The 14,360-nt window shown below is 41.6% G+C and overlaps 1 protein-coding gene across 1 annotated transcript; it reads right to left on the bottom strand.

Moving 5' to 3' along the window:
* Positions 1–3,962: 3,962 nt before the first annotated feature.
* HAND2 (heart and neural crest derivatives expressed 2) lies at positions 3,963–7,078 on the bottom strand. Its single transcript, XM_038399908.2, has 2 exons — positions 6,516–7,078; positions 3,963–4,771 (listed from the first exon to the last, which is right to left on the bottom strand). The coding sequence occupies exons 1-2, from the start codon at positions 7,062–7,064 to the stop codon at positions 4,673–4,675; spliced, it is 648 nt and encodes a 215-aa protein (XP_038255836.1). The 5' UTR covers positions 7,065–7,078; the 3' UTR covers positions 3,963–4,672.
* Between the last annotated feature and the right edge of the window lie 7,282 nt (positions 7,079–14,360).

Below are 14,360 nucleotides of genomic sequence, written 5' to 3' on the forward strand. Positions count from 1 at the left end.
AGCGTCATCGTGGGGCTTCTGCTTCATGTTTGTTCTCTGAAACAGCAATCTTGGTGCTTTGCACATTTACATCTGGAAGTTTCAGCTGTCGTTCTACGGGGATCGACAACCTTTATAGAAAGGCCCCATTACACCTATCTTTGACGCCATCTTTGAAAATGATAAATTAACCATAATTATCTATATAAACTGATAGGTGAAAAAATCGGTTATTCATATTCTCTCCTCCTTCTTCCCCCAGGAAAACATAGATTATATGGAAATCTAACACCGTGGAGTGTTCATAAAACAACCAAAAATGACAGCCAGGGCTCCAAGAAGAAAGGTATCAACTATCTTCATCATCACCGGATGCATAAAACCTGAAGACTCCCACTACCATTTCTGCTACTTAAAAATCAAGGAGCTTCCTCTTTAAATATCCAGACTCAATACTATTACATCAGAATAACCTCAGTGATGTCATGTTTACATACTTTCCAAAGTGATTTGAATAGTAGAAAACATAGGCTTTGCAACCCCCATTGTGCAAATGCTTTGAAAAACATGAAAAATGTTACCAAGGGTAAGGTTCAAGAACAATTATATCACATACTAGACCTAATCTATCCTGCAGAGAGAGAGAGAGAGAGAGAGCGAATCTATCAATAAATCCAAACTAACGCTACTAATATATATACCGTTAACACAGAAAACCGTTTCCATTCCTACATTTGAATCAGCCATGAATTACCTTGTTTCAATTTCACTGTAATACTTAAGCTTTTAGGACACTTATTCTCAAAAAAAAAAATGTGCCATGCCCCCATCCATTTGTTATTATCTGAATCACAGGAAAAGTGTTAGGACAAATTCTGCTCCCACTTACACCCACATAAGGGCCCGATCGACCCTACCGAAGTCAATGAAAGTTTTGCTATTGACTTCAGCGAAATCAGGATCAGGCTTTCTAAATCTGGAGAAACTCCATATACTATGGATTTACACCAGTGTAATTGAGAACAGAATCTGCCCCATCAAATAATATCTCAAAACTACTTATTAGAGTTTCTAGCTTAAACACGACCTTTTACATTTAATTTTAAGAATAATTAGTGGTATAAACGCTTAATCATCCAGCAGTCCAAATGAATTCAGTAGGACTACTGGAGAAAGAATAATTACTCACGTGAGTAAGAGTTTGTAGAAGCTGGAGGCGAGCAAAGGGAGACAACTTTAAAGTAAGGTATTTTTGTTTCTCATCAAAAGAAAAAAGGAAGGCTGTTTTTGAGGCAGAGGACACAGATAACATTGTGAATTCATTTCCCAAAACAACCAACGTAGACGTATTATTTAAAAATGACCGGTGAGGTATATAAAATATTGTATAAATACTGAAAATGTTCACAAAACTTTGAGTTTGGCAAATTATAATTATACAGTTTGACTTTACACCTCTCTCCTTATTCTTAACTTTTCCTCTCAGATTACCTGTAGAATAATATGGAAAGGCCTCGTAATTATTAACTAGCAAGAGTACACTGATATTTTCCCAGTACCATCTGTTCATAAGTGCCTTTATATCAGCGAACAGTCTGTGTCACTGAGTAGTTATCAAGGAGGGCAGACGTGGAATATATGAGGAGGCAAATATGTTTAGTAATGACCTTAAGAACCTAGATACAGTTTCTTTTAAAACTCTTTCCCAGAGAGCTGGCCGTACGGCTGTGGAAAAGCTTCTGGTTCACCATTCAGAATGTTATCAGGCACACAGCTCCTTTAGGAGATGTGGGGCCACGGCACACTGACATCCCAATCTACCATCAATTTACCTTCCACCGCCCTGCTTCCCCATTTAGCTTTTAACGTCAAAACCTACATTTTTGTCGGCTCCGGCCTGTCTAGGGCTCTTGTGATTTAGCTCCAGGAATGATTGCTCCTGAGAAAATGGCAACATCCTCATTACCAAGCAATTAAAATAGATCCCTTTTAGCGGGTCCAAGGGTGCAGCCAGTTTGAGAAATGAAATGCAAAGGGAGAGTTAATTTTCCGTGTATAGGAAAAGCCAAAAAGGCTACTATCTTCACAATGGCATCCTGAATGTGCCAGAGAGGCGCTGGATCGTTGGGCTATGATGTAGCCAGATACAGATTGCAGCCCTGCATGGCGCTGCAAGTAAAAGGAAGCTGTTTTCCTGAACAAGGAAAAGGACAGCCCACAAAGAAAAAGCAGTTTTAAAGAGCATTTTCACTCGTGCCTAATGCAGCAAGACTGCCGTAGCTCCGTGTTTCTAAACGACTGGCTTGTGCTTAAAGATCACAAATTAAACGCGTGTATTCAACACACAGCCAATGGTATGAGGATTCAGTTGATCGATAAAAACAACCGGGTATTTGCAGACAAAGTTACCGGTGAATACCTCTTTAATCTTGAGTTGTAACTAGTAGCATCTCGATATGTCTCCCACTTTAATAGCTGCACCATTGGAGCCTTTAACCTACCTTGGTAACATTAGCAACGTCAAACACAAATGGAGCAGGGGGAGATCTTCCACTATCAACTGGGAAGCTAGCAGGGAAGGAAAAGAAAACAAAAGGGAGACTCTTCTCTCGAAGTGTTATAAACAAAGGCAAGTGTCTGTAAACATAACCCTACGCCCAAACACAAACCCAGGCTGCCTGACCCGAAGGGAGAAAGGGCACATCACTTTTGCTTAGTTGTTCTAACCCTTCAACCTTCCTATTGTCAGAAGGACTGGCAAACGGTGTAAGGGCTCTCTTATCTTTTTATGGGCAATTGCAAATCTACCTACTCTTATTGTCAGAGCTGGCCACAAGCCACTTAATTAGGCACAACCATAAAGGAAGGAGAGTAGGTATACATCCCTGAACCTTCTAAAATAGGCAGATTGATTTAGGTTACCTTCGTCCAAGAGTCCTGAGGCCACAAAAATATTAAACTGAGGTTTGTAGTACAGATAGAAACCATTTTTCATAATCCCTGAAAGCTTCCTTAGGTAAACCGCTTGTTTAAAAGTTTAGCAGTTTACAAGGCTGGATTTCTAGGTGTAAATATAGTAGGAAGTGTCCAGTCCTCAGAACGCTGCATTACACTCAACATTTGCTTTGGTTGGACTGGCAAGGTGAATAGTCAATTTCGAGGAGTGGTGATGAACAAAGATGGTAGTTTTTAACTGATCAGATACAAAGGATGGAAGATGGGATTGAGGGAAGCAATTTTACGCATTAAAAGTAACGGGGCCAAATGGCAGGCAGTTGCTAGTCTGGAGACAGGAGAGGATTTAAAAAAAAAAAAAGTGCTCAATGTGGCAGATTGGAAACGTGCGGCCCAGGAGAATTTTGGGAACCACAACGTTAATATTAAGTTCACTGCATCTCATTGTAAATCTTGTTTTTCCCTCCCAAATCCCTTGCCTTGTTCGCTATTTCTTACTTGACATAAAATTACCTGTTACATCATCACTTCTAGCAAAGCTTTCTTTGCGGACCCTCAGCCCTAGCCCATTGAGGTGGCTGGAATCAAAGTTAGAGTCTTCTCTATATAACCCTATACAACATCTTTCTCGTTCCAGGCTTTGCGTGCAGTCACCTCGGGAAAAATAAATAACTAGCTCTGGTTGCAGGAAATAAGCGCCAAGAAAGATTTACTCAATTCACAACACTTCTGTCTCCCTCACGCACACTTTTTAATTACAATTTTAATATCTAAACTCCTAAAATTATATTTCAAGTTACTCGTGTTTCAAGAGCTCTTATTAATGTAGGATTTTGTCTTTCTTAGGAAAACATGCATATCAGTAATTACTTCTGATTTGACCAAGGTTTGTACCTATGTCCACTGCCCGTTAGCATTAAATCTCACGCCTGGAAAACACTACCACAAGGAATTTATATTTCGCGTAACTGTATTTTTTTCCCCATTTAACACGCGCACTGCTGGTGAGATCTCCCCCCTCCCCGGCCTTTCACTCGATGACTTGCTTAAAAATAAACTTAGAGGCAATCTTTATAATTTAGTTTACTTCCGAATATCTTAAATATTATGAAAACTATAACAACGTTATTTAAAAACATTTGAGGTATAAAACATAAAAAGATTTTTTTTGTAAAAAACACACACAGTGGTTTATTGAATACTTACAACGTTTACACCTTCAATATTAATTAAACTCCACTTTTTTCCCCCCTTAACGACGGAAGTGCACATAACAAATAGCTGCTGAAAACATTTTCAAATACTGAACGACCACAACAAAATTACCATAGTAAATACCAAGCCAACTGAAACATTGGTGCAACTGTTTCTGTTGAAATATAATTTTATAATCCCATGAATATTTATATCCAAAAGGCCAAGTATTAAAGATACACTTCACATACACACTAATGCCAGGGAGTCTTTTCCTCCCTTTCTTTTCTATTTTTCCCGTGTGTTCTATACAAACAGAGAAATAACATTCACGAAACTATTGAGACGACATTACCCCTTACCAAGCTGGAGTTTCCTCTTCATATTAAAATATGGAATGCTTTTCTTCGAATATCCACATTTTGGGGGGTGGGGGAGAAATTGCACATAAATAAACTGGATGATTCCAAATACAAAAAGTCCTCAGATCAAATCTCTCTAATGAGTCTAGGAGATTTCCTTGAGTCCTTCAGTCTTGCAGCGCTCACTGCTTGAGCTCCAAAGCCCAGACATGTTGCGGCCAGCCAGTCCTCCCTTTGGTTTTCTTATCGTTGCTGCTAACTGTGCTTTTCAATATTTCATTCTGGGAAGACGGCGTGCAAAAAAAAAGAGAGAAACAAAGCAGAAGTTTAGAAATGATATTCCTTTACCTCTTCTTAGGTATCCTCCACCACCCACTCCTTGTCTTCTTCCCTCTCAGAAGAGGGAAATCTAAGGCTGGCGATAGAAATCTACAAAGATCTATGCAGGCTCCTGTAGAGGCCTCCAAGCTACAGGACAAACTTTCGGCTAGAAAGCTTGACAAACAAACGCCTGTTTACGGGCTTTTCGTAGAAAGCCGCGGGTACTTTAAAAACAACAACACACACACCAGTTTATATGTTTCATTATTTGCAAAATAGCGACCGTGCTGTTGTTTTGCACTGACCGCGTTCGTGCCAAACTCTCAGCGCAAGAGCGGCTCATTTCCAAACGTAAACAAAGCTTCTTCGGTTTAAAAAGCCACCTACAGCACCAGTCATTCTTCAGGGTTAAGCAGCCCGCCCCGTCAGAGCTCAGGAGTGTATATTTTATTTCAAATATAAATTACATTTATATATCATATGATATACAGACACACTTGAGGTTTTAGTGGAACGTTAATTTATAAGACGACCCGAATTACAAGTAGGTTAATGATAAACATTCTATCTAATGTCAGCATACCACTCAATAACAGCATTGTGAATATATTATGAGAAGTGAACATCCATTCATACAAGGCCCGATCCTATCGTGTTCACTGAGGTCAAATCGCCATTGAAACCCGTGGAAATTTTGCCTGAGTAAACCATTAGGCCTACACCGACAGTTAACATCCACAGAAAAAGTTACTTCGCCTTAAATTGAAAGAAGGCAAGAGAACAAAAACCCAACAGCAAAAGCATAAATCACAATCAAGAATACTCTACAGTGAAACTGTGGGGCTGTGCGTTGTTTTGTCAAAACTGTGCTGGAGTTAAATTCACGTGGTACATGCCTTCTCTGTGAGCAGTTTCTTTTATCTGAACAGATTGCAGGGTGCTTCTGCGCTGTGAAAGGTTGCTTGTGTACAGGACAGAATTATTATTAGAAACTGTAATTCAAATAATACTGTGGGGGCAATGGAGCGGAGTAGGTACTGAAGGGATGCTAATGTAAAATAAAGTCTACAAAACCATATTTTATGATTCAGACATTCGTGTGCAGCTGCAAGGAATGGTTTAACTATTATAATCTGACCCTACACTCGATTTTGCTGCAGGCTATATCAATTCGGAAATATTTCATCACACAGCAGATGCCAGTTTCCCACCCCAAATACATTTACATTTTAACATCACCCCCGGTCGCTTGGAACAGCTCCTGCACCGAAGTGACTGGAGTCTTCACTTCTGTGTATCAGTGATAACACGTATTATTATGCGTGCATCCGTGAATACAGATTATAGGTACGCGTACATGTACACACCATGTATCATACACAGAAACCCCGTAAACATTCATTCATCTCCATTAACCAAGGCACACAGCATACGTTACCTACATCAACTTCCCTCCATGCAGCGCTAGTATATTGGGGCGTGTGTGTGTGTGTGTGTGTGTGTGTGTGTGTGCGTGCGCGCGCGCTGTGTAACACCATGATGCATTTCATTTGGGATACATTCTGTGGGATCTGGAATGGAGCCTGGCTGACCTAGCAGCCTCGCCCCAAGCCAGATGTGCCCAGCACAGCCGGAAGAAAGGACGAGCACAGAGTCATCCCTTGCAAACAACAGCCACAGCCTCCCCCCCGTGGATGTACTGACCAGCTCTTTCTTCCTCTTCTCCTCCTTCACGTCTGTCTTCTTGATCTCTGCCTTGAAGGCCTCCGCCTCCCCGTTCTGGTCGTCCTTGGCGAGCAGGTCCATGAGGTAGGCGATGTAGCTGGTGGCCAGGCGGAGGGTTTTGATCTTGGACAGCTTGGTGTCGGCGGGCACGTTGGGGATGCACTCCCGCAGCTCGGCGAAGGCGCTGTTGATGCTCTGAGTCCTACGCCTCTCCTTGCGGTTCGCCGTGCCCCGGCGCTTCACCGGCCGCGGCCCCCCGAGCCCGGGCGGCCCGCTGCCCGGCGGCCCCCCGCCGTAGTGGGAGTGGTCGAGGCCCGGCGCGCCGCTGGCGTACTCGGGGCTGTAGGACAGGGCCATGCTGTAGTCGGGCGGCGACATCTCCGGGTGGCTGCTGATGAGCCAGCCGTGGAAGTAGGGGTTCTCCTCGTGGCCGCAGCGGCTGGCGGCGGCGGCGGCCGCGGCGGCGGCGAAGGGGTAGCCCTCATGGTGCACCACGGGGTGGTGGGGGAAGCCCCCCACCAAACTCATCCCCGAGCCCAAGCGCACCCCACCCCCGCCCCGGGACCAAGCCTCCCCGCTCCCGGCCCGCTGCCTCAGCCCCCCCCCCCCCCTTCGCCGCGGCCGCTTGGCCCCCCCCTTCTCAGCGCCTCTCCGGCCGCCGGCTCCCCATAGGGCGCTGCAGAGTCCCGCTCAGAGCCAGCGCGCTCCCCTCTCGCCGGGCGGCAGGCGCGGGGCGGCCCCGGCCGCTCATGCGGCGCGTCTGCTCCGCGCGGGGCCTGGCGCTTCGGCGCGCCGACAAAATGGCTCGAGCCCCGCGCTGCCTCCTCCGCGCCGCGGCCCCCGGCCCTGCCTTCAGCGCCGCGGGGCTGCCTGCCCGGCCCCCGCCTCTCCGGCAGCAGCGGCCCCCCGCCGTCGGGCTCCGGCGCTGGCCGTGGGCATGAAGGGCTCTGGTAACGTTCCGCTCCCCCTGGGCCGGGGGCTGCTCACTGCGAGCCGAGCGCATCCATGCCCCGGGCCTGAGCCGCTCCTCCCCGCTCGGGGGCACGGGCACCGGGCAGCCCGCCGGCCCGCAAGCGGCGCTTCTCCGGCCCCGGCGGGTGGCGACGCGGCGGCGGCGATCCCCCCCGGCTCGGTGCTGCGCGGGGCACTGGCACAATTTCCCAGCACGATCTCCATGTACAGCGGCCGCTTTCGGGCAGCTCGTGTTAATATCTGTCGTCAGAGGCGTCCTCCGCCAATCCCGCGCCGCAGGGGCGGGGCCTCCGGCGCTCCGCAGGGCAACCGTTTGATGTTCGCGTCGCTCATTGCCCGGCTCCTCTGTTAGGATTGGCTGCCCCGGGATAATTCAACCAAGAGAGGAAAAAACTTTGATCACGGAGGCAGAGGTTATTGCAAGTGTTTAGCAGATGCACTGGGGCAAAATCTTCTTTTTAAATAAACTCATTAAAACAAAATATTGGAGCATTTCAAGCCAGGTACAGTATGTCGCCGAGAATTTTGATGGGAAAAAATAGCGGCTCGGTCAGTTCACTTATTGCTTTACAAAGTGCGTCGTGTGGATCTAGCAGAGGAAAACATAAAAAACCAGCTTCAGGAGGCACTTGCCGATTAACCAATGGCGATATACATACACCAGCAACACTTTAGCTTCTTGTTCTAGCAATACCTTTTCGGGCAGAGAGAAATGCAGTTATTATGGATAGGCAGTGGACAAAAAGATTGGATCTGACTTTATAGCAATTGACTTCTAAAATAAGCAAACAATAGGGTCAGGGAGATGGTTTTCAAAGAATGAGTTGCTTTTAAATAAGAACAATAAAAACAAATCAAACGATTCTCTTGCAGCTTGCTGAGTTAATGTACATACCAGGACATGTATTCATCCGAACCAGTTATATGCCTGAAATCAGTTGCATGCTTGTTTAACTAGCCTGATTGGTAAGTAACCGAATATTTTTTACAGCATGTTCAGAGCTTATGTTCTAGTTTTTATTAACAAATATATAAATATCTCTCTGCATTCCTCCTTCACCAATAAAAAAACAAAAACAAAAACAGGCATCTGTGGAAAGCAGGTTTAGTTATCGAAAGGGAATAGTTAAAGGTTTGTTTAACAGTCATGCCGGGAGGAAATCTATTAGATATTTAGCTATTTTGGTTTTGTTATCTTGAACACATTATAACAGGAAAATGAATTTCAGGTTGTAATTCACAGGGAAATTGGTAACTTGGAGGCGAGACTTGCGCCAAGAAATTGTTGTCATCTTCAAATGGAGAAGAATATTACTAAATAGCTGTGAAATATCAAATACTCACCTTAGGTGTCTTGGCTACTGGATAGACTGCTTCAGTGTATATTAGAATGCAATACTACAATATAGTCAGTGTGGAAAACTGTGTCAACAGGAGCTGGTGGGTCGTAAATTAAGAGACAGAGATGCAGGAGTTTGCAAAGAGACGAGAAGAAACTCGAGTCCAATTGCTGCAAATGCTCAATATGATACCCTGAAGATTAAGATATATTTGGTTAAGCAATAGAAAACATGCACTTTGGGAGAAAACAACAAACAACCCAAATGCTTCTTCCTGTGTATTCTTATTCCGAGGAGTAAAAGCGGAGTTAAACAAGAGCTGTTACATTACAAGAGCTTAGTCAAGGGCTGCTTTCTAGCTTCCACTATGGCAATAATGCAATATATTTGCAAACAAAGAAATAATAAGAAATGTAAAGAAGAAGCGTGCGGTATTTACGTTTGTTGGCGCCATGTTCAGTTTGTTTAGCTTGTTGCTGCTCTACAATAATGAAATCAAGAACTGTCTTTCGAGTTAAAATTTGCATTGACATCAGGCAGGAGAAAAGGCCAATTGAGACAAACAGAGGTGGTGTGAAAACTCACAGAATAGTGGATCCCAGTACATACATTGGTTGTCCAATCGAGGAATACAGATATGTACAGAGAAAGATAAAAATTAAATGCATAGTTGATATAAATACAAGTATATGCACTGATATGTCTCTGGGTGCAAAACTGTATATGCAGTTCTATTCAAGGATTCAAAACGTTTTTATATTTAAAGGCAGGATACTGAAAATGGTGGGCTCAAATTTTCAGTATTTGAAGGAAACAATGTATATACAATACTGGCACGTGAAAAATGACTGTGTGTATAACATGCCAGTGTCGAAGTAGATAGATTAAAAATACTGTTTGAATGTTGCAGTGATCCAGTCTAGAGATTTTCTTAAACGTTTTGCTACTTTGGGGTTGATTAAGTATTTTTGGTTTATGAGGAGAATAGTCCTGCAGAGGACAAATGGGTATATTTGTTTCTAAATCTCTCCCCCCCACCCCCAGTTAAATTGTGCTTAATTGCAATGCCCTAGGAGCTTTTCAATATAATTCTGACTGCGTTGTAATTGTGAAAGTTTCTGGTGAACCGCTACTATTGTCCCGATAACATCTCAAGTGATGAAAGAAACGGAAAACATGAGGCAGAGAAAAAGTAGTAAAAGATAGTGATCTGAACCTCAGTCCACAAAGCTAACATCATTATTCCTTAATTATTTCTATATAAAAGACTCGCTAAAGTTAAGCGCGGAACTGGATTTTAAATACAAATTTCCAGTACTTCTTTATATACAAGTTATAACGTCTGTTTGAGAGCAAATGCAGCATGTGTGTTCTTAAATGTAAGTACTTATACAAACCCATCTATAATAGCTTGATTTGCAATATTCTTTTTCTTTCTGACCGGCGCATATGAAATTTCTGCAGCTAAAATTAATTTTTAAAAAATATTTCTTAGCTCAGTACGTTTCCTCTCATAAACATAAGTGATACACTGCATTATTACTTTTGTAAAGTAATACTTTGTTTTAAAACATCGGCTTTCCTGATGTGTCACTGATTTAACTGCTAAAATGGTCGCAAGTCAGGCGGGCATCTTTATCTAAATGATAAACAGACCGATTATTTACTAGCGCACTGTAAGTAAGATATCTTGGTGCATACAAAGCTGAGTATGGCTTTGACTTTTCACACGTTTTTCGTCTCTTATTGTATTTCAGGAATAATGCAATAAATTAGGTTGCTGCATCCACCGGCTAAGTCTTTTCGAATTGGATGAGCAAGAAGAGCAAGAGACGAGAAAAGTCTCTTAGTAATGTAGTGGAACTGAGTACATGGCATTTTGTCATGCACAGCTCAGCGGATGATCTGTGCCAGCAGGAGGAATCCTACGGAGGGCGCAGTTCAGCAGCAGCGTCTTCACCTTCCCTGAGTGCAATAAGAAGTGCCAAGAAGTGTATCGCTATTTGCTTTACAAGACACTGTCCACCAGAATCTGCAGCCCAAAGAAGCAAAGCATCACAATTGTTTTTCAGTCCCAGTGGTTGTCATTGTAGTTCATCATATGTGCACACACGCTATACCTCCCCCTTTCCTCTCCCAAACAGAGCAGCTCAAACATTTATTTTACATCTATATTATTTGTCTTCCCCCCGCCCCGCCGGAAAAGATTCAAAGTGCACGATAGGTTTCGGAGTAGCAGCCGTGTTAGTCTGTATTCGCAAAAAGAAAAGGAGTACTTGTGGCACCTTAGCGACTAACAAATTTATTAGAGCATAAGCTGTAGCTCACGAAAGCTTATGCTCTAATAAAAGTGCATGATAGTGGTTGGAAAAACATTTTTCAGCTTGGTCCTGTGTGATATTTTTGAAAGCAGTCAGAATTAAACTAAATATTTTAAAAAGAGAAGATAGCTCACAGTTTTGTGAAAAATACTGATCTTTTCACATATTTATTTTCTTCTGTTTACCCAAGATAAATAAAAGTAAACAGGTCTTAAAGGTTAATGAAATTAAACAGGCCAAAGGAATAGAATCTCATGTTTTGTGGTTTAGGAGAATGACATCCTAATAAGTCTTGTCCTTTTCTAAACCCTATTTTACGTTATTTTTAAAATAGAGAGATGAATTTAACAAACCATCAAACACACAAAAGCTCCCACGGAGAGAAGGAGAAAGTAGATTAGAATATAAAGCAAAGAATCAATGGAATCTACAGTTTTGAAAATTGAAATATAGTATAATACCTGGTAAATTAAAGAATAGCACATACAAATGTCTTCCCTAAAGAGCCAAGTTCATCCAGCATTACCCAATTCTCAACATTAGTTTAATAACTTCAAAAAATAATAATCCATGGTGTACATTGGTTGGATAACCCTATTCTGAAAAGCCTTACTTGCACGGGTAATTCTTACTCAAGGAAGTAGTTACCCTTACTCAATGGGATAACTGTCTTGAGTAACAACACCTCATGTAAGTAAGGATTTTCAGGATCAGGCCCAAGAAGTATCTCCAGCATCTTTCATGAATAAGCTTATGAATTTTTCTATTCTGATTTTAGAATGATCTTGCTTAGAAGATAGTAATACACTTTGTTCCTAATTAGGTTCTAAGTAATCCAAACAAAATACACAATTTTAGTGTTTAAGTTCCCTTTACCTTATCCCTCCAAAATATTATGGAACACAGAATCTTGGCTTTTTGAATGAGGATTTAAAATCTGGCCTGTGGCTGGAAATGTTTAGATCAGGTACCCCCAGCTTCTCCTAACTACAGGACCCGGTTGGGAGCAGATGATCAGAAAGATGGACCTTTTTTGTGGGTGGTTAAAAACTGAGGCCTTTACAAGCCAACTCTGGGTTTGACCTCTTCACCTCATTAGAGGAGCCAGGGTTCCCCTTATCCTTGTTTGTGCCCTGAGTACCGTATAGCAAGCACTGTCTCCCTGTGGATAGTTTGAAAAGTTTAGACATGTTCAAATTTATATAGTGCATAAAGTCATTGACCTGAGACCAAATATATTAGAAAGAGAGATAATTCTCAAATGTATTTTGAAGTGTCTTAGTACCAAGGTGCCCTATGGATGGCAATCTACATACTACTAAACCTCCAGTTAGAAGTCCATAAACTAAACTTAACACAGAAACCCTGCAATAATATGGAGTTCTGAAGGGATGCTGGAGAAATATCATTTGAAGTCAAACCTGTCAATTCCTGTTAATGAAAATAACTCTTGCCACATTAGTTGAGCTCAGTTACACTCATGCAGTCACATCATTGATTTCAACGGGTCTGGCAAAGCGCAGAATTTAGCCCCACAAGTCTGATTTAATTGCTGTGGATGGACGTAGAGGAACCCTGGTGTTCGTTACTGTTATCGGTACTGAAGGGTGCAAATATTTAAGGCATGAAAATCTCTGCCATTAAGTGTGTATTTTATACATACGCGAATATAAACCCCCAACAACAAGATAGCGTCCACTTTGTAAGTTTAAACGATGTGCAGTAAACACACGAGCATACCAATTTTACCCCTGCATGTGTGAGCAATTATTCAAAGATTGCTTCTATTTGGGACCAAGGATACAGAGTTGTATTGATGCCACATAAAAGAATTTAAAAAAATCCAGTGATTGCCAGAAGAATAATAAAGCCTTCATAAAATACTCTATTGAACAGACAATATTTCTTATTGCGTTTGTGGTGTTCACATAGTTTCCCCTCGTTTAATATTGTTTGCATTCCTTGGGGAGCTATGTTTTAAAGCTGCTTTTAAAATCAGTGCTGATGGGACTGTTTGGGCGAAAGGAATTGTTTAGATCAATAAATATTTTCCTGAGAACATTAGGTTTACGTGCTTGCGGGAAACAATGATTTGCTGGCATTACTTTGGTTCCATGATAACAAAAAAGAAGCACTTTTATTGTCAATATTAATGGAGACCCTCAATTTAGGTTCGGTTTTAAGCAGTGTTCAGAGATAAAAAGCAACCTTACTTGACCTAAAACTATCCCACTGGAGCTTTGACAATTAACTGTAATTTTGTCCAAACTGCACATATTTGGGCAAATGTTAATGTCGTACTTTCTGTGCCACTCTGTTCATCTACCTACTGTATCATATTGTGCTATGACTTGCCCACTAATTATTCAAATACAAAGACTTGTGGTTGAAAGCAGCTGCCTACAGCAAATGTTGTGTAACACACTTGTTCAGCAGCATCAGTGTGTTTAGCTGCATCCATCACAATTCCTATATATGTATCTAAATGTAATTGATCTAGTTGAGTGACGTCTTTTTGGTAATTTGGATACACCAAGTCTCCAGTTAATGACACATAATCAGCCTTTAGGTCACTTGGTCATTCTCTTATTACAAACCCCTCCTGCTCTCTCTGATCTCCTTTCAAACTAAATTTCACACAAACAAATAAAGTAAGACAGGGACAAGGGAGAAATATTGGAAAACTCCTGATATAGAAGAATAAACATTTGAAAAGAAAATCTAAAAGAGGATAGGAAAGAACATCTTATCAAAAAGAGAGCACTGTGTACAAAACTTGAAAAGAAAAAGTTCTGGCTTATGTTAGAAATGACACAAAATTAAAATAAAAATAATTACAAACAGAAATGTCATAACATAAACACAGAAAGCAGGAGGCTTACTGGAAATGCGCACCAGTAGTGTAATTTATTGTTATAGCTTACATAACCGATATGTGATTCGAAAAATGTTTCTTTGACTCACTATGAACAGCAAAAACTTTTTATTTTTTTACACTTATTTTATGAAAGCAAAAGAAACTGAAGAAACTGAGAAATAAAGACCAAAATTTAATTTACTTGTCAAAATCTATAGAAAAAAAATGAAACGACCTTATGGATATAGCATTGTGTTAATGTGATAATAAAAATCAATATTTTATGTAACTACAGATCTTAACATTGTCTTTCTTTTTTACCAGAAGGAGCTAA

This window comes from Dermochelys coriacea, chromosome 4 (assembly GCF_009764565.3).
Source record: "Dermochelys coriacea isolate rDerCor1 chromosome 4, rDerCor1.pri.v4, whole genome shotgun sequence".
NCBI lineage: Eukaryota > Metazoa > Chordata > Testudines > Dermochelyidae > Dermochelys > Dermochelys coriacea.

What these genes read in the sequence shown, in the direction of transcription:
- HAND2 (XM_038399908.2), bottom strand. Translation starts at nt 7,064, where the DNA reads ATGAGTTTGGTGGGGGGCTTCCCCCACCACCCCGTGGTGCACCATGAG. An exon ending in AGAAGAGGAAGAAAGAGCTG is followed by an intron (nt 4,772 to 6,515) that starts GTCAGTACATCC and finishes CCGTCTTCCCAG; the next exon opens with AATGAAATATTGAAAAGCAC.